General features: G+C 30.7%; 4 protein-coding genes across 5 annotated transcripts; 1 reads left to right on the top strand and 3 right to left on the bottom strand.

Annotated features, from left to right (window-relative positions):
• Window positions 1–851: 851 nt before the first annotated feature.
• LOC143193535 (protein takeout) lies at window positions 852–6,273 on the bottom strand. Its single transcript, XM_076399799.1, has 6 exons — window positions 6,113–6,273; window positions 5,946–6,038; window positions 4,280–4,427; window positions 4,078–4,211; window positions 1,160–1,326; window positions 852–1,096 (listed from the first exon to the last, which is right to left on the bottom strand). Exons 1-6 carry the CDS (start codon window positions 6,177–6,179, stop codon window positions 962–964), a joined length of 744 nt encoding a protein of 247 aa, XP_076255914.1. The 5' UTR covers window positions 6,180–6,273; the 3' UTR covers window positions 852–961.
• Chpf (Chondroitin polymerizing factor) lies at window positions 4,955–13,712 on the top strand. 2 transcript variants are annotated; one of them, XM_076399797.1, is made up of 11 exons: window positions 4,955–5,010; window positions 10,540–10,863; window positions 10,920–11,138; window positions 11,230–11,381; window positions 11,436–11,588; window positions 11,648–11,854; window positions 11,926–12,092; window positions 12,151–12,365; window positions 12,422–12,669; window positions 13,083–13,251; window positions 13,310–13,712. In XM_076399797.1, the coding sequence occupies exons 2-11, from the start codon at window positions 10,587–10,589 to the stop codon at window positions 13,579–13,581; spliced, it is 2,079 nt and encodes a 692-aa protein (XP_076255912.1). In that variant the 5' UTR covers window positions 4,955–5,010; window positions 10,540–10,586; the 3' UTR covers window positions 13,582–13,712. The 2 variants fall into 2 exon arrangements, with proteins under 2 accessions (XP_076255912.1, XP_076255911.1); XM_076399796.1 differs by lacking the exon at window positions 4,955–5,010 and having other exon boundaries at window positions 10,252–10,863.
• Window positions 13,713–14,133: 421 nt separating this feature from the next.
• Window positions 14,134–16,417, bottom strand: LOC143193523 (uncharacterized). Its single transcript, XM_076399785.1, has 3 exons — window positions 16,161–16,417; window positions 15,818–16,079; window positions 14,134–15,763 (listed from the first exon to the last, which is right to left on the bottom strand). Exons 1-3 carry the CDS (start codon window positions 16,281–16,283, stop codon window positions 14,712–14,714), a joined length of 1,437 nt encoding a protein of 478 aa, XP_076255900.1. The 5' UTR covers window positions 16,284–16,417; the 3' UTR covers window positions 14,134–14,711.
• A 395-nt stretch (window positions 16,418–16,812) lies between these two features.
• On the bottom strand, window positions 16,813–25,323 carry LOC143193526 (rhomboid-related protein 2). The gene is made up of 7 exons (XM_076399789.1): window positions 25,165–25,323; window positions 24,900–25,111; window positions 22,254–22,507; window positions 22,066–22,189; window positions 18,806–19,019; window positions 17,359–17,497; window positions 16,813–17,129 (listed from the first exon to the last, which is right to left on the bottom strand). The coding sequence occupies exons 1-7, from the start codon at window positions 25,219–25,221 to the stop codon at window positions 16,963–16,965; spliced, it is 1,167 nt and encodes a 388-aa protein (XP_076255904.1). The 5' UTR covers window positions 25,222–25,323; the 3' UTR covers window positions 16,813–16,962.
• Between the last annotated feature and the right edge of the window lie 719 nt (window positions 25,324–26,042).

Genomic DNA, 26,042 nt, shown 5'->3' with positions numbered 1-26,042 from the left:
ATAGTTATCTATAGTTGTAGGTTATCTATAGTTATTTTCCTTTGTTCTACGTGTCCTAGAAGTTCGATGATACAATCCACGCAATACGTTTTGAGTGGTATTCGGGCGCGGGCAGTCAGGCAGCAGACGAGGGTGCATTTGTTAATTCTGTTAAATAATTATGACATTTTGGTCAAACTTTGATTTCGTATTTAAATTTCAATAGATGACGCATTGTTGCTAACTTTAATATAGAATATAATAAGCTTCTATAGTTACTTTATAATTTTAATATAGTAATTTTTTAATTTTAAAAAAGTGCTCAAGAAAATTCACTAGGTATTCTACAATGTTGCCAGAAATACCAAACTCTTGATAGATCTACTGAAATGTATTTAATTTTTAAGGTACAAGCTATTGCATGTTTATAACAGAATGTTGTTATGTTTTCTATATGGTAACGCCAAAAACACCTTTATTTTTTAGATATTCCAACCAGGCACCTATTTTTTCGCCCTTTAGTTAACGCTTTAAATCATATTGGACTTTTTTAACGAAAGTTAGCCACAATGAAATTCAATTTTAGTACATCTAGTCGCCAAACAGGGCCCTTAACTGGCAGAGTTATTATTACTGAATACTATTATAACATAATTGATTTAAGTGAGCAAATGATGAAATAATAATATAGTAATAATTCATATAATATTTTTTGCAGGCTTACTACTTAAATGAAATAAATATAAAATATAATAGCACTAATTAAAGACACTTTTAATTAATAAGTTTTGGCAATTTTTTGCATTTTTTCTAATAATTTTATTTAATTAAAGATGGTAACACTAATTCTAAATAAAAACAAATAAATAATATCTGTTTTAATAGTTTTTATATTTGTATAATATTAAATATATATCAAAAAATATATGTCTTAAAATGATAGTTTGCAGACTTGTATCACATTCAATCTGTTTTAAATATTCTATTCTAAGAAAATTTCTTTTTCCGGGACTTTGGATAATATCCGGTTGGCCAGGTCATTGAAGATGATTCCCAAGCTTTTCTCGTAACCATCTCTGACATCATTAAAGACCTCTTCCCACGATTCGTTCAATACCTAAAACAATTGAATACATTATTGTAACACTTGTCTAGTCGCTAGGCTAATATCTAGGCTTACTTTGTTAATGTTATCTCCCAGTTCCTTTTGACCGTCAAATAAGTTATCGAACTGGTAAGATACCTTACCAGGTTTTAGAGTAATCTTATAGTCCACACACTTCATGAACACCTTTCCTTTTTTCTCGATGTTTTCCCATACTATTTTGTGGTTGATTAAAACATCAGCTAAAAAATAGTTTAAAATTATTTCGGTTTTATAACATCAAAAAAAAATCATTTTTATGTGTCTACTGGAACTTCAAAATTCTGTCACTTAATGGAGCATATGAGGGATTATTTAGTACGTGAAAAAGTAATCTACTTTTTTAAAAAGGTTATGTTACATTGGAACCTTGTAAAAATAATATTCAAAAGCAAACTTTGAAGAAAAATCTATAAACGGCTGTAAATTAAAAATAAAACGCATTGAAGACATTTTCAGATGATTGGATACAAGAAGTTCTACGAGATTTGATATGTATATTTTTGGTCTAATAGTGAAAAACAAATATTTATCAAAATTTAGTGTATTGTTCTTCAAAAAATTCTCCATGAAAATCAGTGCGCTTTTCCGCATCGTTGGCCTCGTAAATAATTTGTTAAATGTACGGGAATTAAAAAAGTCGTTGGCTGCCAAATCAGGACTATACACCAGCAGAGCTATTAATATGATATTTTAGTCGGTCAAAAAGTTCATTGGTTGGGCCGGTATCTGAATGCTTTTGCGCTGTCGTGGCAGATGATTTAATATACTGATTATAGCGACCCTCCAACTTTTCGATATGCAAGGGTGGTTCAAATATGATGGAAACAAACGCTGTAGATGGCGCGCATGTATATTTTGAAGGTCGTGACTTGAGTATGTGATGGATGGGTCCCTTACGAACAATGTGGCATAGTTTTCGCTGGGAGCGTATGTTTCACGCGCGTGCTACGATCATGAGTGAACGTCAGTGCCGACCGCCGTAGCGCAATGTATTGTCATTCGTTGCGTTTATGGTAGTGAGTGCCTGAGTAGGGCTGCCGTTTTTAATTGAGCCAAAGCAAAAGCATTTTGGAGGGCCGTAGGATGAATGTTCAAGACATTTCGGCTGAACTCGGCATCAGTATTGGTAGTGTAGAGTTTATCTCCTACGAACACCCTTAATATCGCAAAATAATGGCGCGATGGGTTCCTAAACTGTTGAACTTCGAGCAGAAATATACGCGGTTGAAAGTTTGTCGCCACAAAAACGAAGGAGCATTCCAGCACAAAGTGCGATTCTTCTCCAGGATAATGTGGGCCCTCATACCACGCATCTCACACTCGATACAACATCGGAATTGGGGTGGAAGGTACTGGAACACCTCTCGTACAGTCCGGATTTATCACTCTGCGACTACCACATGTTTAGACCACTGAAAGCAGCCCTCGGAGGTCAAAGATTCAACATCGACGACGAGATAGAAGTAGTTCGTGCGCACATGGCTCTTCGAGTTGCACAAGGAATTCTTCGATACCAGCATAAAAAAAACTTCGGGAAAGATGGACAAAATGCGTAACTATTGAGCGAAAATACCTAGAAAAACTGTAAATGTTTGTATATTTTTTTCAATAGTAAATAAACGTGTCAGAGTATTTGTCTCGATTGTATTTAAACCACCCTCGTATATTGGAAGTGCTTTTCTAGAATTGATATGAAACAATTGATGTTACTGCAAGACCTTTGGTTACTTTGAAATACTTTAAGAGAGGGTTTTAAGAAAGAAAATTTTTAGGTTAGGTAGACATCTGTTAGAAAGGAGATTTAATAGATGAGTTTCTACTATGATATTATGGTAACATTCCATTTTCAAATTTGGTTCTTGGTATTTGCAAGGATAAAGGGTTTATTCGATCCCTATTATTATATTACTCAATCATTATTTTTTAATAATTAATGTAGAAAAAAATATCAAATATGTTAATCTATATTAATTATAATTAGATTAAGATAGTTAAATATATTCGACACTCCTAAATGAAGCTGATCATCATCAATATCTTATTCCCTTTAACTCAAATTTATTGGAGGTTTTTTTTAAAAGAGCTCTTAAAAATATTTATGTCAGACCGATAAATTAATTTTAAGGAATTTGCAACTATGTATTAAGTCGCTTTGTTGAAGCGTTGAAGCCTCATAAAGCTGAAGCTGAATACTGATTTCGACATTTTAAAAGTGGTGATTTTGATACCGAAGACAATGAGCGTCCTAAACAGCATAAAAAATGGACGACGAAGAAAAGAATTGAAAAACTAAAACCAAACCATCACTGAGGATCACTATCGACTACGTGTTGAAAAACCGGTGAAAACATACTTAGAAACATTAAAATGGAAATATCTACTGCACCCATCGAATTCTCCAGACCTTGTTCCTTCTGATTACTACTTGTTTCGACATATGAATCGTGATTTGTCTGCACAGCGCTTCCCTTCTTATGAAGATACCCAAATATGGGTAGATTGATGGGTAGAATAGTAGCGGCTATCGATGGTCAATAGTTTGAATAAAATATATTGCAACGATTGTCCACAATAAAACGTCAAATTAAAAAAATCTTTAAAACTAATTTATAAGGCTAATACTTTAAATATCTTGAAAAAATCTATAGAAACTAAGTAGTACACCTAAAGTATCGGAAAGAGCTTCGTTTCATTTTTTAACATCTTGCCAAATGCATAAGAAATCAAAGAAGGCCGAATTTTGAATAGAAATTGTAATATTTCATCATAGAATTTCAATTAAATGGAAATAAAATAACCGTTTTATATCCATGACATTTGAAGTGATCAATGGCTAAGGATGTACATTTAATTATTCTTAGAATGCAAACAATATGACTGATATTGAATGATAAAAGAAAACGTCATAGTACTAATGAATGTTGAAACATAAAAACTAAAAATATACTCACACAAAGTCACTGTACATTTTCCATTCCCATAGACTGGCAATAGCAGTATCTGACCCTTCAAGTCGTAATCACCCTTTAGTACTAATTGCGGACTGACTGTTACAGATTGAATATATTTATCTTTGAAATTTACCCTGAAATATTTTGAAAAAAAAAACATAAAAAAATAAGCAGAGTTTAAGATGAATAGGAAACCGCTTACGATGAATTCAACACTTTGACGTTGGAGATGCCGAAGAGTTTTACATTTTTAAAATGCTGAGCTACGTTGACTGGTCCGGTTCCTTCACCGATGTAAAGCTCCGGTATATCCAGAGGGTCCAGAGCTCCGGAATTTAGCTCCGAGATAGCTGAAATCATAATAATATAGCGTTAATTTTTTATATAAAATATAATAAAATAATCGTTTTAGGAGAGGGAAATGAGTTGCACCTATAATACGTCCAAAAAAACAGCCAATGTTGCCGCATCAAATGTGATTTTTGGTTAATTTAAAAATACTAATATTTTAAGAATTTTACACATATTTGGCAACATGTCCCACAATACCAACCCAAATCGAATTTTATAGTAGTGGCTATTTCTGGAGATCCTAATCGGTATTCGGTAAACTTCGGTAGTTTCCGCCTGATTTTGCGACGTTGTCATTTACAAGCAATCGAGAGTTAGAATCCAACGAACCACAACAGCCATTTTGGATTTGACACTGTAACTATGAGGAGCTCTCTTTTGTAAGGTTAAAAATGTTATTGCTTATATTTTTTTTTTGTGGCATATATTAATTATAAATGGTAGGCAATGAATTTTACAAAAATCAAACCAATTTAATGCACCCATACGTTATTTTTTCCATGTGGCAACAGTGACTTGCTGTCATATTGTGTTTTTGTTGAGTAACCGGTGACAAGCTGTTAAAGGTTTTCGATAAAAAATGTAAGTAGTTATATCATTTTCCTGCCAATATTTTGGTGAGTATATGCAGAATATAGACGACTGTTTTTAGTCAGACTGTAGTATATACGTTAAACAGCCATTTTCAGCGGTATAACAGAATAAACTGTAAGTATCAAGCCGGTAACATATTTTTGAGTTATACTGTGAGATTTTATCTGTGGACTTTGCATCAAGAACAACGCAACCTCAGATCACAATGAAATGAAATAATAATTGTTACAATATCTACCATATTAGACAGATTTAGGTGCCTCTGGCTTTTAGGTGTTCTTATAGTTATGCCAAAAGGGCAAGTGTTCGGCAATATCGAAAGAAAAGATAATGTTGATAAATCCTATTCCAATAATCATAATTGGCAGTTTTTTTATTATTTTTTCATTATTTTCAAAAATGTATAGTATTAGGTGCTTGCATATATTTTTATTTTTCGGTATCTTGGTCAAAATATAAACAACTTTTAAATAAATAAATAACCTAATTTCACAACATAAAACGACAGTTTTTCATCATCTACCATTTATAGACAGACATCTACCATTTATTTAAAAATAATATAAATACCTAATGATCGTAAGTTTCAAGAAAAAAAAACATCAAAAACGAGTATAAAACAAGGACATTAAACAAATTAAAAGAGGACAATCAATCAATAATCTAATGGTAATTAACTGTTGATAACAAATACTAATTATGACACTATGACACTAAAGAAATATTATAAAAGTAATAATTTATATAGAAATTAATAAGTATTCAAAATCATCAGCACAAATGATATATTTCAAGGTATCTTCAAAAAGTAATTGAAAATATTCAGAGATAATTTTCAAGAAATGGTTATATATATTATCATTCGATGCCATGACATGAATTTTTAATGCACTTATACGAAATTAAAATAATTAAATACTCACGCTTATTCAATGTAGATACCGCTATTTCGATGTTTTCCCTTATACATTCCGAAAAACCGGCATCTGATTTGTGACATCTGCCCCAAGCTGACGCTGGAAAAAATTATCGCAATAATATGTGATCTAGTGAGCGATGAAAAAAATGAAAGTTTCTTCAAAGGCCTTACGTAATTTGGCACACTGGACGAAACAACAGTAACTGAGCCAAAGACAGGCGAGAACACAGAATCTCATATTGACACGGTTTTTTTTCCGTTTCAATTAAAATACGAACTGGTACAAAACAAACTCGTCTGAGAAAGGTGCGCTTTTTAATGGTATCTCGCTGGATGTTAAATAATCTTTTAAATATTTTGGAAAGAATCCCCCCTCCCCGTGATTCGCTTAGTCTTTGCGTATTGGCGACAAAGCACCACCTATTTGCCAATTCAAAATATTAACACCGCCAAGTTTAAAGTCAAGGACAGATCCTATTGATATGGTTTATTACAAGACATTTTTTAAAAACAATGTAATTTTCTCGCCGCCTGTCAAAAAACAACAATAATATTATACGAAACGGCACTTACAGACGTTATAAATTAATCCAATATTATTTAGTCGAATGTTATTCGGTATATATTTACATATATCTATCGCCAATTATTTTAAAAAATCGTAGAAACTATTATATTGAAAATAACAACAATATAATGTTTAATGTCAAAACATATACGATATATGAATACATTCACTTTCATTATTACTATATTTAATATTAGTTAATATACATCGACAGATATATCTTCAATAACAGAAATAAAATATCGACGTTTATAGTTATGTATAAAAAACAATTAGCGTTTTTGTAATTTCTCTTAATAAGTGAGATCTGAGATCTAGGGGACCCCACCCCCTAAGCTTCTGAATTTTCAAACAGGCAGATGTCAAAATCTTAGGATGTTTATTAAAATAACAAAAGTTATTTTGAAAACAATAATTAAAAAATTATGTATTGATTACCTATAGTTGTTTGAAAGAAAATATTTAAAAAATATATAATGGCTTGATAACAAATTTAAATTGCGTAACAAATATCCTCTTGACAGAAGGTATTTGTCAATGAGAAAGTTTGGTTTGTAGTGAGTGGCGCATTTTAGGGATGTCGACCACCGAGAAAATATCGACATACACACATGTAAAAAATATCGATGATATCTCGATATATCGAAGAAAAAAAATTGATATTTTTATTGCAACTATAAAATATATCGATATTTCTCTAAAAACACATCGATATAAGAAATAATATCAAAAACTGAAATATCGACCCAAAAAAATATCGATATTTTCTAAATATTTTAACAAATAGTGATATTTTATAATGAACATTTAAAATTAAGTATCAAAATGCATGTACCAATTTTAAAGGTTTATTAAAAAGTTATATATTTTTTTTAATATTGAAATATATTGACTAAAAAAATATCGATACATCCCTGGAGCATTTGCTCATAATCTATATTTGACAAATCTAATTATCTCCATATAACTATATGACAATCTATATGAAAGTGTTAAAAAGTGATCAAAAGACGCTAAATATCCATATCGTCCAGATTTAGTCCGCAGTGACGGCTGCAGACATCAGTAGAATGCTCTAGGGAAAGAAGTTTGGCGGAAATTAAGTAATAGTCGAACTTGAAGCACATTTTAACCAAAAAGGTATATATTTATATGAAGGCATATATCAGGTCAATGGAAAAGTCCCCGGGCCGACACATAGATGGCGCTACTAGAATTAAATCCATATGTTTTTAGTTAGTCCTAACCCTCAAAAGATGCGTGTATACATTTGATTGCTGTCGGATTATTAGTTCGTGAACTATAGCATTTTGAGTGAAGCAACTTTTGCTATCGTGAAAAAAAATGGACAAAAGAAAATTTCGCGTGTTGATAAAATATTGCTTTTTGAAGGGAAAAAACACAATTGAAGCAAAAACTTGGCTTGATGCCGAGTTTCCTGATACTGCCCCGAAAAATCAACCATCAAGGATTGGTATCTAAGTTTAGAAATGGTGAAATAAGCACCGAAGACAGTGAACGCAGTGGACGCCCAAAATAGGTTGTTACCGACAAAAACATTTAGAAAATCCACAAAATGATTTTGAATGACCGTAACTTGAAATTGAATGAAATAGCAGATACTAAAGATATCAACTGAACGTGTACATCATAGAATTCATGAGTATTTGGATATAAGAAAGCTCAGTGCAAAGTGAGTGCCGCGCGAGTTCACTTTTGACAAAAAACTACGACGAGTTGATGATTCAGAGCAGTGTTTGAAGATGATCAAGCGTAATAAACCCGAATTTGTGCATCGATATGTGACAATAGATGAAACATGGCTCCATCATGACTACCTTGAAAAAGGAAGGACCATCAACAGCGACTATTACATAGGGTTATTGGACCGTTCGAAGGACGAAATCGCCAAAAAACGGGCGCATTTGAAGAAAAAAGAAACTGCTGCTTCACCAAGACAATGCACCGTGTCAAAAATCCATTAATTGGGCTTCGAATTGCTTCCTCGTCCACCGTATTCTCCAGAGCTGGTTCCCAGCGACTATTTCCTGTTCTCAGATATCAAAAGAATGCTCGCTGGGAAGAAAAACTAATTTTGCCAGAAAACTATGTTTTACTATGATAGGCCGGGGACTTTTCAATTAACCTGTTCTAAGGCGCCGAACTGAAAAGTTGTTGAAAAAAAGTCAGTCTTAAATTGAGAAATTAAAAATGTACTGAGACCGTAACATCTCCAAAATGGATGCAGAAAAAAACATATATAAACTAATTTTCGATAAATCAATAATACATTTATATTCATTATTTCAACATATTTAGTATAAAATAATAACAGTTAAATGTTTTCAAATATATTGAAACGCCTTTATTATATATTGATTTTAAAATAAAATATGATATGTATCAAACTAGATTTCAAAAAAAAGATACAGGGAGATATATTTCTAATATTTAGAAAATATTTCTAAAAAAACATTTTTAAATTTTCAGACGTCATAAATAATTTTGTCCAGTAATACAAATTTTGAAACAAAAATATATGATTAAAAATAGTTTTAATATATTCAAAATAAATGTTTAAATATTACATTTATATTCTAACATTCAATATTTTTATGTATGAAATTAAATATTCTTTCCAAAAAATAATATGCACATAAATATCAAAAAAATACAATGGAAAACAATAATGCAATAAATAAAGATTTTAATAAACAACAATTCTATTATAATGCAAATTATTCCTTTTATTTTTTTAAATATATACATGTGTCAACAACGTTAAAGACCTATTAATCTAAATTAAATCAAATCAAAATACGTCATTGATCAAGAGCCTTGTGTCAGTCACGTCATTGATCAAGAGCCTTGTGTCAGTCACCATACACGGCTATTGATGTGAACAAGATTTTTTTAATTTATTTAAGTAAAATTAATTCTAGGATATTAAATACTCATTATATATTTACAACAATTTGGTTTATATAAAGAAACATGAAAAAGTATCTTAACTATATAAAAATTCCTTTGTCCCATTATGATAACAACAGTTCCTATTTCATATTAAATTCATCATTAAAAGGTTATTATTTGAAATACTGTAATGTAAAAAAACATTAGCTAGTACTTATAAAAGACAATAGATCATCTTGACAGACAGAAAATTTAAATTCAAATAAAGTCCATTATATTTTTGACGCACAAGTCAACGAACAGATACCATTCTTGAATATATAATAATTACATAACTTAATTAATTTGAATATTAAGTCCGTTCAAAGATTCATTTGTTTTTATCTTATGATTATATTAATAACATTCTCAATTGGATTCACTTTAAATATTTTTATTGCCAAAAAATAAAATTTTAGTAACCTTTTTATTGGATAGAAAAAATCAGCACAAAATAACACTTGCAAAAAAACGCAATATTATTTCAAGAATTAAAACACACATTTCTATATCAAACAGCTAATAATACAAAATAAAGGTCAGCTACAGCAATCTAAGACCTACATTTATATTTGGTATTTACAAGATTACAAAAGCATTTCTGTAATAGATATAACTTATATAATAAAATATCTTTTATAGTGTAATATGAATAATTCTTTATTAAAATATAATACTTTTTGGATAATCTTTTACCCAGATAATATGTTATATTAAGAGGTAAAATTATCATGATAAAAAAAATTTTAGGCTCCAAACTGTATGTTTAGTTGCCTGAATCAAATACAGTAGATTATTTCTTGCTAATGTATTCAAGTAGTTCATTTAGTAACCATCAGCTGTTTATATTTATGTTCATAATTTTAGGTTCATTTTTAGTTTTTAATGATTTGTTATTTTTATTTTATTATAAACAACTTAAATTATTTATAAATGGGTTATAATTTTTAACCACATATAGAAGAAACTAAGTTGAAAATGTTGAAAACTGGCGTTAAATTTGTTTCGGAGAATCTTTATCTTTTTATGGGTATTGTTATTGGTTTGTATATATCAACTTTCGTTTCCACTTCACTAGATATATCATGCGAAATATCAAAATCACAATATCTGGTCAACAACAAAATGGCTCAGGAAATAATCAACAATTCAGTGAACAACTTGGCTCCAAAAATTTTACCCGAAAAACCAAAGGGAGAGAAGAAGTCTAAGTTTACCAGGCCCAGGTATTACTCAACTGAATTGGGTATCAGAGAAAAGTTATTTGTTGGTATATTTACCTCAGAAGAGCACGTAAATACTCAAGCATTACATATAAACAAGACAATAGGACATCTAGTTAATAAAATTAAATTTTTTATTACCGCTCAATATAAATTAAAGACAAAATTTAATTTGACAGGTAATTTTATAAGTTATAGATAATATAAACAAATACAATGCTCCAACTATTATTAGGATTGGTTGGTTTTACTGACTCAAGGAGTAAATATAGACCATTTCAAGTTATTAAATATGTCGGAGATACTTTTCCACAAGATTATGACTATTACTTTTTTTCTACTGACTACACATTTATAAATATACACAGACTTAAAGACCTAGTCAATAAAATTAGTGTTAGCATGGATGTATATATGGGAACTCCTGTCCCTGATAGTAGTTACTGTAATATAGGTAAATTTCTTATTATTTAATTCATTTCTGAGTTTTATTTTTTACTTACTGAATACTATATATTATAACTATTGTTTTCTTTAAATTTTAGATGCCGGCATTGTTATAAGCAACTCAGTATTACAGGCTATGAGATCTAATTTGGAATGGTGTATTATGAATGCTGTAACTGATGATTACAGTGAAAATTTGGGCAGGTGTGTTTTTCATAGTATTGGATTAAGTTGCCAAGAATCAATACAGGTTTGATAGATCTTACAAAATCATTATTTATATTTATTATTATTGCTATTCTAGGATCAAAGTGTCACTTCTTTTAAATTAAAACATTTTGAGCTAGATAAAACTTTGCACACTCTTATTAAGTCTGAAAATTTTCAAAATACTGTTACTGTAAGACCTGTGTTGAAAGCTAAGGATTTTTATATTTTAAATGCATATTTCTTAAAGGTCTGTTTATATAATTTTGTTGAAGAATATTAATTCTAAGTACAAAATTTGCATTTTAGCAAAGATTGGAGATTCACAATGAAGAGATAGCAAAATTATCAGCATCATTGGAAGATAGTTGGCCGCCAGGTCAAAGAAATGGAGCAAAACCGGCTACAAGATTTGATATGCCAAGACAATTATATTTTAATATGAGTCATTTATTTTTTCCTGATGATTTTACAGTTATCAGGGAACATACAGAACCAGAGTTGTTAGATATTAATGTAATCAGTCATTTTTTAAATTATTTTTATAGTTGATGATTAGGCCTTAAAATAATTATGTTATTTTTTAGAACATCCTTGAAGACATAAAGGCCAATGTTGCCCAACATTATCCAAAGCAATATGAATATAGGAGACTTGTTAATGGGTATAAAACATTTGATTTAAGCAGAGGAATGGATTATATTTTTGATTTGGGATTCAGAGATTTACATACTGGTAAAGAAGTAGTTAAAAGGTACCACACTTTGAAAATTATAAATTAACATTACTAGATTAATTAATTTTTGTTATAGATATGAGGTATGTAAACCTTTGGGTAATATAGAGTTTATTCCTGCCCCCTATGTTACGGAAAATACTCGAGTCACCATAATATTGCCTATTGAAGAAGATAAAGTTCACATAGGAATGCATTTTCTCGAGTCTTATGGTGCAGCCATCATGGATAAAAAGGAAAAAACATTTCTGATGTTGGTATTTCTTTATCAATATAACAGTAGCAGCAAAGGTATACATTGACATCTGTATTTTACTTAAGCCAATATACTTATAAGTTTTTTCTAGGTTCTACAGATAAATTTCAATTAGTCAAAGATTTTGTGAACAAAGCGACTACCAAGTATAAAAACGATGATGCCAAAGCAGGATGGGTATCTATCAGATTGCCTGAATCACAAACTCCATTAACATTTGAGAATACGAAAGCTCTGAGATATGCTGTGGTGGACCTAGCATTAAAAAAAATTGGCTTAAACAGTCTTAACCTGATATTAGATGTTTACAGTAATATAACAATAGATTTTTTGAACAGAGTAAGTTGATGGTCACAGGTATAAGATATATATTATTTTCAGTATTTTTTGTTCGAATTTCTTGTAAACTGCGTAAACGCGACTTACGAAAACTCACATACCATTAAGCATTAATTGTCTTCTACTTTACTTTCTGCAGCTACTGGATTTGTACATTTAAACAACACTAAACAGTACCACATTTTCTTCATTCACAATTTTTTTAAACACGATTGATCTAGTCGATAACCTTATTCTTATTTTCGAGTTATCTCTCTACGATTTTGAAAATTCAACTGACATGGGCAGATAAAAGACACCACCCTTACATAAACTATCATTTGTTTTGCAAAGTTAACTAGACTTCAAAATCATTCAATAATTTTTTCGCATTTATGAAAAGCAACCTTTTTATTTCTGTTATGTTATTTCAGATCAGAATGAACACAATAGAAAATTATCAAATATTTTCTCCAATCCCATTTAGACAATATGACCCACTCATATCTTTATATCCCCGCCTTGATGTGAATAAAATGTCGGGTCACTTCGATAGAGAAGAGTATAAATATATATCATTTTATGGCAGAGATTATGTGGCAGGTACTATTGTTTTTGTGAACAATACTGTAAAAACTAAAGTTTTAATTATTGTTTTTAGCGAGAAAAAAATATCAACCTTTTGTGCCTCTAATCAGAATTGATAATGACATCGTAAAACTGCTAAATGACATTAGTAGAAATAAAGGTAATTTATTTGAAATGTTTGTTCAGTATGGGAATGGTTTGCACTGTATGAGAGCGACAGAAATGAATTTAAAAATAATTTACCACCAAACCAATGAACATGGTAAAAATAAGTTTTACGGAAATAATGCCCAACTTGCCAAACTGCTACTAACCAAACAAGATTCAATACCCGAATTGCTATAAACAATTTTCTCAGTCTAATAGCTTTAATTAGATATTAGGTATATATGTATTTTGTTGTTTGAAATATACCCTGTTTATGTCCACTTTTTATATAATATTTTAACAATTAGATAATAAATTTTTATATATTATGATTTCCTTTTAATTAACTGTCTCATAAGTACAATTAATAAATGATCCTTATCCAATGCTATTTTCAGGAACATTTAATATACTAAAACAATTGAATAAAAATAGCCAACTATTTCGACTATGATTGTCATGGCAGTATAACTAACAAATTACGAGCCCTTCGGTTGACACTTCTATTTAAATTCAATATCGTATAAAACCTTCAATTTTTGTTTTTTTTTTAACACGAGTACACCGGAACTGCATTTTTATGCATAGACAGATTTTATATATTAGGATATTAATATTTTTTTATAAAGAAGGTAGATAATAAAGTAAATTAATAGTTCTTGTGAAATTCATTTCAGTTCTTATACACTTATCTTCACGCTTTTCTAGCGTTAAGTAAAACCATGATTAAATGGGATTAAAACAAAATAGAACAATAAAACATTTTATTGACAATCTATTATAAAACAAGTTCATGTTTTATTTTATTAAAGCAAATATTCTTACATAATAAATATAGTATTTCAGTCATATTTAATATAAAAAATTCAATTGTCTTAGTCTTACATATTCATTTTGAAGTGTATCAAAATAATATATTAATTTAGCTACATAGTAAGTTCTAAGGCTATTTGGCAAGTAAACTTACAACCTAACATATTACTTATGAATACTTACACACTGTCTTGAATTGAAAATAATTTTTGTTGATACTAGAAAATGACGTATTTTTTATATATAATGTAAAAATTTAGTTAAAATTCCATCTACATTTGGACCAAAAATTTTCTTTCAAAAAAGCTTTCTGTAATGTATTACTATAGAAACATTTGGCGTGTTTATATTATAAATATCATGATACATTATATATAAGTATTAAATAAATACAACTAGCCTATTATCTTAATATACTTTTGAAGCGGTACCTTTTACATTTACTATATATAAGTTTCTTAAAATTATATAAAAGTATAAAGACTTTATATGCACTCTTTACTTGCTATTTCTTTTTAAATGTTATCATTATCTTTATTTTCTGTAGCACACTGTATATAGTATACCGGATGATCATCATCAAATTTAATATTATGATCTTTTTTTAAATGGACTCGACGGTAATAATTATCAACAAATTTTTTGCCACAGTATTCACAATTGAACGGTTTCTCACCAGTGTGGCTCAAAAGGTGTCTTTGCAGCTTATTGTTATATGTGAATAGTTTCGGACACATTGGACATAAATATTTCTTTTCTGGTTTGGGACGCTTCCAGTTGCCTATATTGTGAGCTGTCTTTAAGTGTTTATTTAGCCCCTCTCTGTTTTTGTATTCCTTTTCGTCACAATGTATACACTTGAAATTCCTTTGGTTTGAGTGCGTTAATATATGCTTTGTAAGTTCTGACTTATTGAAGAACTTTTTCTCACAGATGTGGCACATACAATCTTTCACACCACTATGTCTTTTCATATGAACTGCCAGTCCACTGTTTAAAGCAAATCGTCTATGACACACTGCACAAGCATATTTCCAATCCTTTGGATCAGTATGTTTTACAATTTTATGAGTCCTTAGTATACTTGAAGTATTAAATCTTTTATCACAGATTGTACACTGATATTCCCGTTTGTTTAGATGAATTTTATTGTGATGATTTAAATCACCAGAACAAACAAAACCCTTTCCACAGGTACTGCAAATGTATGGTTTTTCATTTCTATGATTTCTTTTATGAACTAACAAACTATGTGAATTTGAGAAACTAGCCTCACATAAATTACATTTATATGGTTTCTCAAAAGTATGAATTGATCTAATATGAGCTGACCAATGCTGCCTTCGATTAAACAGTTTCCCACAATAAGAACAAGTAAAAGGTTCCTGTTTCTGTCTCACTTTTTTCCTCTCAGGTTTAAACTTTTCTTCAAATTCACTATCATCATTAACATTGTCACTCTCATGAAACAAATCATCATTTTCACTTTCATCAAACCCATCAAAATTTAAGTCCTTATTCCTGGTCTCTGAGGATTCACTCTCTTTATTGTTGTCTTGAGTCTCAACTAAAATATACAAAATGCTAAAAACTCTATATGAATGAAAAGTTTAATTCATACCTTTTTCTTTATCATCAGAAACTTTCATATGCATTTTTGTAATATGTAATTTAAGAAATCTTTTCTGTTTGAATGACTTCTTACAGATATCACAAATAATAAGTTCCTGCTTGTTTGCCTTATCTTGTTCAATTTGCTGTAATTTATTATATTTTTCTTCCCTTAAGAGCTTGCTCTGTTTACAGCACATTATAAATTCATAGGCCAGATTCAGTTTTTCAATGCAATTCTCACAAAGTCTAATATTCTCATTATGCCAATCCTAAAAATGGTTTTACATTATTTGCATTATTTATTTAACATTTTCGAAGTATTAAAAGAAATGTATATGTAAATAATTTACCTGAGAGGTATCGCAAAGTGCTAATTTCTCACAATATTTAATATTATTATGGTCTTCCAAAATTACATTCTGTAAATTATCAGTTATTTCAACACATATACAGCAAACATTATATATTTCCATAATGCAAAGTAGAAATTATTTTATGCCTAAAAATCATTAATACAATTACATTATGCTATACAATTACATTATGCTTCTAAGCAAAATGATAAGCATAGATGCTAAATTTCATGGTAAACAAAAACTAAAGCTAAACATCGAATCGATATTGTAAATGTCATTCTATAGAACGGAGAATCGAATAGTATTCTAAGAACATTCTTAACTGTATAATAGGTTGCAGAAGTTGAAATCGCAAGACCAGAAAACAGCTAATAGTCGACGTACGTTTCTTAAATTTATAGGAAAAGGTTTTTATGATGTATCATTTTTTTCTCCTAATAGAATAAATAAAACGGCGTTAATAGTCAAAGTATTTTTTTATGAATATTATTAGCTTATAAATGCATTAAATTACAAAATTATAAAACAATGTATAAAAATTAATAATCCGGCTTTGTAGCCATAGTGAATAAAGCGACAGGACGGTTCTCTTACTGCTTCGATAGTCGGGGGTTTGAAACCCGTGAGAGGGTCTCTTTATATAGACAATGTTATTAAATCTGACAGGGAATACTCATCATCCTAATTATGTATGTAGTTTGTACAATTTCAAAGTAGGCCACTGGCCATGTTCAGTCTGTTTAATGTTGGAGTTCATGGTTAAGAAAATGTAATAAAAATAATTAAATTTAGGCAATCATACAGATGTTGGGTATCTCCCAGGTAAAAATATATTCAGTAATACAGCAGTTCCCATAAGCAATATAAATACAACAAGGGCTATCCACCATAAATATTTTTCAAATGTTTTGATATTTAAGTTCTTCAGTATGTATATTCCAACTAGTAGTCCTGCTACAGCACCTGCAAATATTTTTATGCGAGTATTTACTTGTTACAAGAAAAATAGCGTGTTTCGCTTATTTTGCTCTTTTTACAATGTTAAATAATTTATCATTCAAAAGTATTGAACTAAATTGAAATATTGTAAGATCTAAAGGCTATATTAAATTGAATTTAATACATATTTTAGATTGATTCCATTTTAATTCTATAATATTTTGAGCTCGCTTGTTTCACTTAATAGACTCACCTCCAAAATGAGCTGCATAACCAACTTGGTCATCTACTTTTAAGTAGTACCTGTTTCGTATCGACGTTCCCGTATCGCCGATAATAATTAGAGCAATCACTGCCAATTGTATGCCTGGAAAAGTCATCTCGCTCCAATTCTAAAATAGTAAACCTTGATAATTAAGGTAAGGTAGCAGATCAGCTGTTTTTACTTTTATTTTATCAGATTTTTGTACTTTATATTTTTTGCGATAATTTTAAAGTTTGTTAGCACCTTTATATATTATTTTAAAGGACATATTAGGTGTGAAAAGTATGTGTTAAACGAAAACTAGTATGTGAAACTAATGTAGGAAGAAAAAATATGTAATATGGGCTTTTGCTTTTATAAAATGAGCACTCGAGATGATGGAAGTGTAAACGTCAAGAACCCGGACATATTACATCCGGTTTTAATTCCATGGAAGATTGGCAATTATTATTGTACTTATTAATTATAATTATATTTAATTAAAGTTATTGTACTTGTATTTATACGTTTTATATTTATTTTAGTAAGAGAATATAAGCAAATGTTAAAAAATATTTACGTTCAATAATAAATAAAGCATTTACTTTATTTAAAAAAGCTCCAGTAGTTATTGTGCGATAATTTTGTCATGATCATGTCAAGAATTAGTTTTTTTTTCTATGGTTAGGTATATGTCTAATTTTTATTTAATATTTACGGTTGTTATACATCTTTAGTCTTTAGGTTTTGTTAATATGTTAGGGTAAAAAGATTAAAATTGTCAATGATAAATAGTAAAATATTTTTGACTGTTTTTATGGTAATAATAGGTAATATTTTGTTAAAAAATATTTACTTTCAATAATAAATAATGTATTTACTTTATTTAAAAAAGCTCTAGTAGTTATTGTGAGATAATTTTGTCACAATCATGTCATGAATTAGTTTTTTTTTCTATGATTAGGTGTATGTCTAATTTGTATTTAGTATTTACGGTTATTATACATCTCTAGTCTTTAGGTTTTGTTTAAGTTCTATTGTATTGTCTATGATTATTATAGTATATTATTTGAAAATAGCAATTAACATATTAAAATACGATAAAACATTTGTGGGATATTATATATTCCATTCCTTTTTACAGATCCACAGTTACAACCAACTATCTCCGTCCTTTCCTCTCTCGCAATGCATACATGAAAGACTTCATACATCTTCGTCTGATATCACGAATTGTATAAAACAGTTGAACCGTGCATTATTTTAAGTCGCTAGTTTTTTGACTATCGACTGTTTCGACTGTTTTGCGACTGAAAACACTTGACAGTTCCCAACGCTAATTGCATATTAATGGTTAGTGAAATTATTTTATAAAAACCGCATAATAATTACCGGCACGTTTGGTATACTAAATAGCTGAATAAAAATATAACCGTTACAAAAATACTCTACATACCATTATGACTGCAGATATGTGGGCTGTCAATAAAGCATAAACTCCACCGCTGGCACCTGCCAATATTGTCCTTGGATCAGTCACTGAAGTGGCCAATGACCCAGCCACAACACCGGAAAAATATATTAAGCTTACTCGCCACCATTTGTGTATCATCTCTAATGGTATACCCAACATTAGTTGTACCGCCAAGTTCACAATAATATGAACCCGTCTGAAAACAATTAATTTAACAACCACTGAAAAATTTATTAAAATATTGTTATTGCGTTGAATTTATTATATTTATAGACTATTCAGAATAACAGTGAACTCACGTGATCAAGATGTCGAATATATTGCCTATCGCAAATTGTAAATTGGTTTTAAAATCGGACAATATTTCCTTCTCATTTTATCCTAATTAAAAAGGGACACAATTTTGTTATGTTAGAACAGAAAATATTTTAAATATTTTAAAGTCCCCTCTTTACCAACGAGGGTTGATCTGGACTGGACCTACAGCTTAACGTGGGCTCCAAACTACGGTCCTCGGAATTAAGCCTACCGATTGGCCAATGACCAACTTAGAGAACATCCCAGAAGACATCCGGTCTTACCCAGCCTGGTTACTGGCGTGACTGGGATGGTTATTCCTTTTCGGTTTTTCCACTGCTGTCTATAAAGTACATCCATGTCCCAGCAGGATTCGAACCCGCAACTATCGCAACAGTAGGGGGACCGTCGAAGCCGGCGAAAGTTATATTTGAATAATGGTATTTTTGTAATTAGATGACGTGAGTTCATTGTTTTATTGAACGGACTATAGTTTTAAGTCACTATAGGAACAAACATATGCGTCATCAATACGCCTGCCTTATTTTATAAATTCGTTTCAGAATCAGACAATATTTTTCTGCTCATTTTAGTCTAGTCACTAAGAGACACAATGCTGTCTGATATGTTCGAACGTAAAACCGAGCTACCCTGTCAAAGTCGTCCGGTTGTCAAATGTACGCAAAATTATCAAAAATTTTACAGGTTATAAAAAGGCAAACGTTGTTTTAAGACTTTGTTTTAATAAATTTCAAATCACCGCGATTTTTATTGAAAATATACTTTAGCGTGTTCCAGCTGCACTAACTATTAGTACAATATAACCTTAAATTCACCAAAAAGAAACCGTCTTTATGCGAAACGGGTGATGAATCAAGATCAGTGTACTGTATCAGAGTTGAAATATTCGAAATGTATAAAAATAGTAAGTAGTTTTTTCAATCAAAATATAATTAATACTATTATTTTAGAGAAAATTATTATTCTTGAAAGTATCCATAAAAAGCTGAAAGATACACAGTTATTTGGGGGATGTTGAACATCCCTTCATACACTGATGGGTAATATAGGATTTCAGTGATGTAAAGATAACCAACGAAGGGGTTTAATGGAACTTCCAGATATCGCTTTTAAAATAATACAATTTTTAAAAACATACAACAAAATCAAGGAAGAATAATTATATCAAATTGTATATTTAGATGAGCCACTCATGGAAAGATGATAATATATATAGAGTAAAGGCAACAAAAGCTGATAGAAAAAAGTAAACGTGTGAATAACTATCTATTAGGTTTTGTTAATTATAACATTTATTAATAATTCATTGCAGACATAACTATATATCATGAAGAACTACTTCATGCTGGAAACAGGAATACAAATGAAATATTTTTATTCCTGGTAGAGAATTAGTATTTTCCTCTCCAAGGGTGACTACCATGGGGAAATTCCATGAACAACCGTTTGGATATGTGGAAGGAAGCATTGTGGACCATAAAACTTTCAGTTTGGATGAACTCGATAAGACATGCAAAGGAAGTAATTGAAAGTATGTAATTGAAGTAATAAATGATGGAATCGTGAACATGTTTTAAACAGATTCGAAATTAACTGTTTAGTGATTGTAATTCTAATTAATAGAATATAAGAGCGTGATAGATTTGTGCGCACAGATATAATTGTAATTGTTCAGAATTAAACATGAGCAGTAGGTTAGAATGTATGAGAGAGACTGCATACTAACTGTTTTGTAGATATGGTAAATGCATTAGGCAGAATTCAGTGATTAATTTTATCAAGAGTGGTGTATACAGGTAGTATCAGAAGAAATAAAAAATGGCGTGGAAAAAAGCTCATTTTAAATATAATAAAACAACTCTAACCTACAAACTATTATCCCTGTGTTCTTAATTGTAGTGTTAAGTCCTTCGATAACATATGCATTAGATGTATTATAAAGTTGCCTCACGAAAATTACAACACGCAAGTGACAATATAAATAATTGGACACAAGCTTGGAAAATAAAAATTAATGAAAGTAATTCTGTGCACGTGCAGTTCACCTATAAACAGACCGTACAGGCACCAATAACCTTAAATAATACTATCATTCCATATAGCAACAACGTTAAATATCTCGGAATGATTCTTGATGCAAAACTTCGCTGGAAGGAACATAGAAAGAAGAAAACAAAAGAACAGGAATTCAAATATAGGAAAATGTACTGGTTAATTGGAAGAAAATCACAATTATCAGTATACAATAAATTACTATTATATAAGTAAATACTGAAATATATATGAACATACGGAGTTCAATTATGGGGATGTTCTGCAAAGAGTAACATAAATAAAATACAAATTTTTCAGAACAAAGTCCAGAGAGGTATTGTGGGAGCACCCAAATACTATAGGACTGATTACCTACATCGAGACCTTCAGATACCCACAGTCAGTCAAAGAAATCGAGAGAATTGCAAGGGGGCATGAGGAAAGACTCCATTCTCATGAGAATATTGAAGTATTGCAGCTTTTATTGAAGCTGCAGAATATTGAAGTAAACCATCTAATCTTGTCTAGTGTTGTATAATGAGATGCATATAATAAAAAAATACAGCAGAGACATGTATAAACATTATTTCACCGAAAACTGAGATAGGGCCGATAAGTTATCATAAAGACAAATTGTAGATTAGTCGGAAACGACTACTAAAAATGTAATAATTAAATAATAAAAAAAGATGTACTATAATGTTAAAATAAACTAAATATGTTTGATAACATTTTTGTTCAATTATTTTATTTAGATTAGAATTTTGTTGTATGTCAAAGTCATACCGAACTAAAACTCAGAGTTGATGCGGCAACATTGCGACGCTTTGACGTTACAAATTTCAATGACGCAAATACAAATAAACTTTGAATAGACTATAGCTACTCACCCTATATGTACCAGCATATAAGTCAAATATCTCCAAGCTTCCTTGCGTCTATCGGGCATATATATAAATATTCCTGCTGTGATTCCGCTTCCAGTCCACGTCGATCCAGGATTAACGGCTTCATCTACAAAATATACTCGGAATTAAATCATAAAGTTGCGTTCTAAGCGAATCGCAGTCCATCATACCCGTGATGAAGCAGATTATTTCCACAACCGAAATGAGTATCATGGCGAACGGCGGCGGCCATATGCTGAACGCTTCCGAATACGAGAACTCGTCATCTTCGAAGCTAATTTGCTCTTCCTGCTTGTAAGATCTGCCCAGTAGTCCGCGCGATAAAAGAGAAACTTTAGCTTCGGCTACACCAGAATACGTCACGGACCGTACATGTTCGGTTTTTTTCTTCGTCGGTTGTGGTGGCAAGATCAAGTTTATATATCTGGAAGGTAAACGTTGAGTTGAAATGAATTGTCATTTACTTAGGATATCGCAAATTGTTTCATTAAGACTAGAGGAGACACGTTCATAATGAAAAAGTATTAATAACCGGCTACATCGTTAGATCAGCATTATAATGTAAACTATACACAGGCAGGATTATTAAACATATTCGCAGGATACATTAAAAATCATCGTGTTCCAGAAATTCGGCTACTTTCGGAACTACTCGTATATTGGTCGGCGCAATCTACTCGTCGCGAGTCAAAAGGCCAAAAGTCGATGTTGCCAAATTTACCGTTAGGGTATTCTGCTTTATGGATGTAATTTATTTTTGGAAAAATAATTTATTTAACAAGACTGACTAACTTTTATGTTTTCTATTGAAACAAAAAATTATAATAGAGTAGATACGTTTTTTTTACTATTTGGTACTATATATAGTTCTTGCCTTTAGATTTGGCAACATTGCAGGGTACTGCATGCTAAGCATTCCTCGAAACAAATGGCGATAAACCGTATTGGTCCGACTAAATGTTGGGCATTTATTTGATTAACTATTAAACGTTTGATATGGCTTTTTAAGTTATATTTTGACGTGCCCTTTTACTTTAAAAGAAGGCCTTTTAATTTAATATTTCACCAATTTAGCTTCTTCTGTGTCTTCAACTTAATGATTTTAGTATCCATTCTGATACTAATTTGAGTATGTGTATGTATGTTTTTTTTTGTTAAAAATGCTATAAGACTCAATATTGAAGCCAATATACAGTACATGTAGCCAATATGAATGACAGAATAATATCCTACAACTGAATGTTGACAAGGTAATAGGGAATTATATATTTAAGTAATTTCAATTAATCGTCCCGTTTATAGGCATTGCAGGAGCGCAGGAAAATATACCATTAATCCTGAAAAGATAGCTATTTAGGAAGCTATACGGGGTACGTTTTCCGTGAAATATTTTATCCTTGCTTTTATTTGGAAAAATGTAATTTTTTTATATATATTTTAAAGTCTCCTTTTACCAACTATGGGTTAATCTGGACTGGGCCTAAGGTTTGTTATGAAAGAGTGACCAACTTTCTGCTGGCAAGGTTATGGCGTGTATTTTGGGATGCGCATGGAATAATTTTCATTGACTATCTTGAAAAAGGAAGGATCATCAATAGCGATTATTACATAGCATTATTGGGCCGTTTGAAGGAAGAAATCGCCGAAAAACGGCCGCATTTGAAGAAAAAGAAAGATGCTTCACCAAGACAATGCACCGTGTCACAAGCCAGTGAAAACGATGGCAAAAATCCATGAACTGGGCTTCCAATTGCTTCCTCATCTTATTTTCTGTTCTCAGATCTCAAAAGAATGGTCGCTGGGAAGAAATTTTCGTCGAATGAAGAGGTGAACGCCGAAACTGAGGCTTATTTTGAAGCAAAGAACAAATCGTACGATAAAAATAGTATCGAAAAGTTGGAGGGTCGTCGCTATAATCAGTGTATCATCCTTGAAGGGAATTATGTTGAATAAAAAAAAACTAATTTTGCTAAAAAATGTGTTTTACTATAGTAGGCCGGAGATTTTCAATTGAACTGTTACTTATATACGAATATATTTCGTGCTCATGTAATCCTAGTTAAAAAGCGACAGAATGTTGTCAGATGCATCGGAACATGTCACCAAATCAATCTATAAAGCTCAATTTGTGTTGGTACTGATCTAGCCTATTGTCTAATGTTTACAAAGTTCTTCAAAACGTTAGTCATTACATATAGAACTTACACACCAGCAAAAGTTGTAAATTAAACCCTAATTTGATGTGGCAACTTACTGATCGATTATTAAGAAGATATTTTGAAGGGGTTCGTTTATTTAAAGAAATCTTTTTGGTTAAGATACTGCCCCTTTTAACTATCGCATTTTCGCATCAGTGGGACACAGTTTGCAGAGCAGTACTTCGCCAATTTCGAAGAAGTTAGAAAATGGGTCGATGAATAATTTTACTCAAAAGATAAACACTTTTTTGAAACGGCATTCATAGATTGCCTAAAAGACGGGAGGTATAGAATCAAATGCCCAATACAAATAAATAAATTTTCTAGAAAATTATGTAGTTATCGTCGAAAAAACCGGCAATAACTTGACTCGTATCAAACACTATTTAAAAACCAGCAAAAAATCTGTGTATTAGACTACATATTTGTTAAAAATCCCTCGTAAAATATCCCTAAAAAGTTCGTTACAAAATAAACATATTTCATGATGAATCATGGATTTGTTGTCGATATAACTACATAACTATATATTAGTTTAACTACAGATGATTAATTTCGCAAATAATCGAACCGTATCTACTGTCGGTCGAATAAAATAATGAATATAATAATAAATACCTCTTCATCCACTTGCCCATCAGAAACTTCAGCTCTGGATTCTCCATTAATGTGACGAATTCGTCATAGGAAAGGGACTTCGAGTCGTTTTTATCCCCTCGACTGAATATGTAAGTTATTTGGTCATCGTCTAGTTGATGCGTCTTTTGGTGGGTTTTTATAAAATGTTTCAACTCACCCAGGCATATCTTTTCATTATTATCCGTATCGCACTGTAAAAGGTATTATTTCAACGTTAATACATTTATTTGTTTATTATATTTACCTCCTCAAATATCCTTCTGTAGGTAGATGATTTTTGTACGTTAATTGTCTGGGGCATTTTAGATGAAATAACATCGACTATGCTGTACTGACTAATTGGATGCTTATAAATACCGCTAACCGATAAATAATAGATAAGATAACAATTCCAATATATATCTGAATAGAGATGTCATTTATATATAAAAAAATTACTAAATTTCGTTTCCATCACTTTTACAATATCAGGTACTTGTCTGAAAATGTTTACAGTCAGCTGTAAACTGAAATAGTAATTTAAATAATCTTATCTTAGGACTTATCTTTATATACCACCTCTGCCTGTATATTGACTTGTTCTACGACACAGATTGGATCATCTATCGGTTTAGTTCGACGCTGGACAATGTAAGAGTAACGCGAAAACCAACAGTGTAACGTCCCTCAAAAAAACCCCAGCGTGTGTGTTCATTGTCCGGGGTTGCTTAAGCGCATTTATTCTAAACTAGCTCGATATATATTTTTTCATCTTCACGTAGACCAGTGTATCGGCACTAGGTGCTTAATATATCATCGATATAGTTTATACAAATGAGCTGAGGTTGTAAAATTAGACATTAAAGTGAGGATACATTAAAAAAGCATCGTGGTCCAGTAGAATGTGTTAGAATTATTTGAATATTCTCAGTATTGCTTGGGACGTCACGAGTAGGGCTCTGTCTCATCTATAACCAAACTTTTGATATCGACATAGTATTGGTCTTCAAGTCGTAAAACATAATCTGTATCAGTTATTAAAATAAAGGGTAATGTTCAAAAGTTTTATATTAAGCTATATATACCATACATATGTATATATAGTAAAGATGACCTTTAAAAAATAATAAGAACACGACATTA

Source organism: Rhynchophorus ferrugineus, unplaced genomic scaffold (genome assembly GCF_030347505.1).
Source record: "Rhynchophorus ferrugineus isolate W39M unplaced genomic scaffold, kcgeb_rfMv2 rfM3, whole genome shotgun sequence".
Lineage (NCBI taxonomy): Eukaryota > Metazoa > Arthropoda > Insecta > Coleoptera > Curculionidae > Rhynchophorus > Rhynchophorus ferrugineus.
The sequence above is the reverse complement of the archived record's forward strand: the minus strand, read 5'-3'. Positions and strand labels throughout refer to the sequence as shown.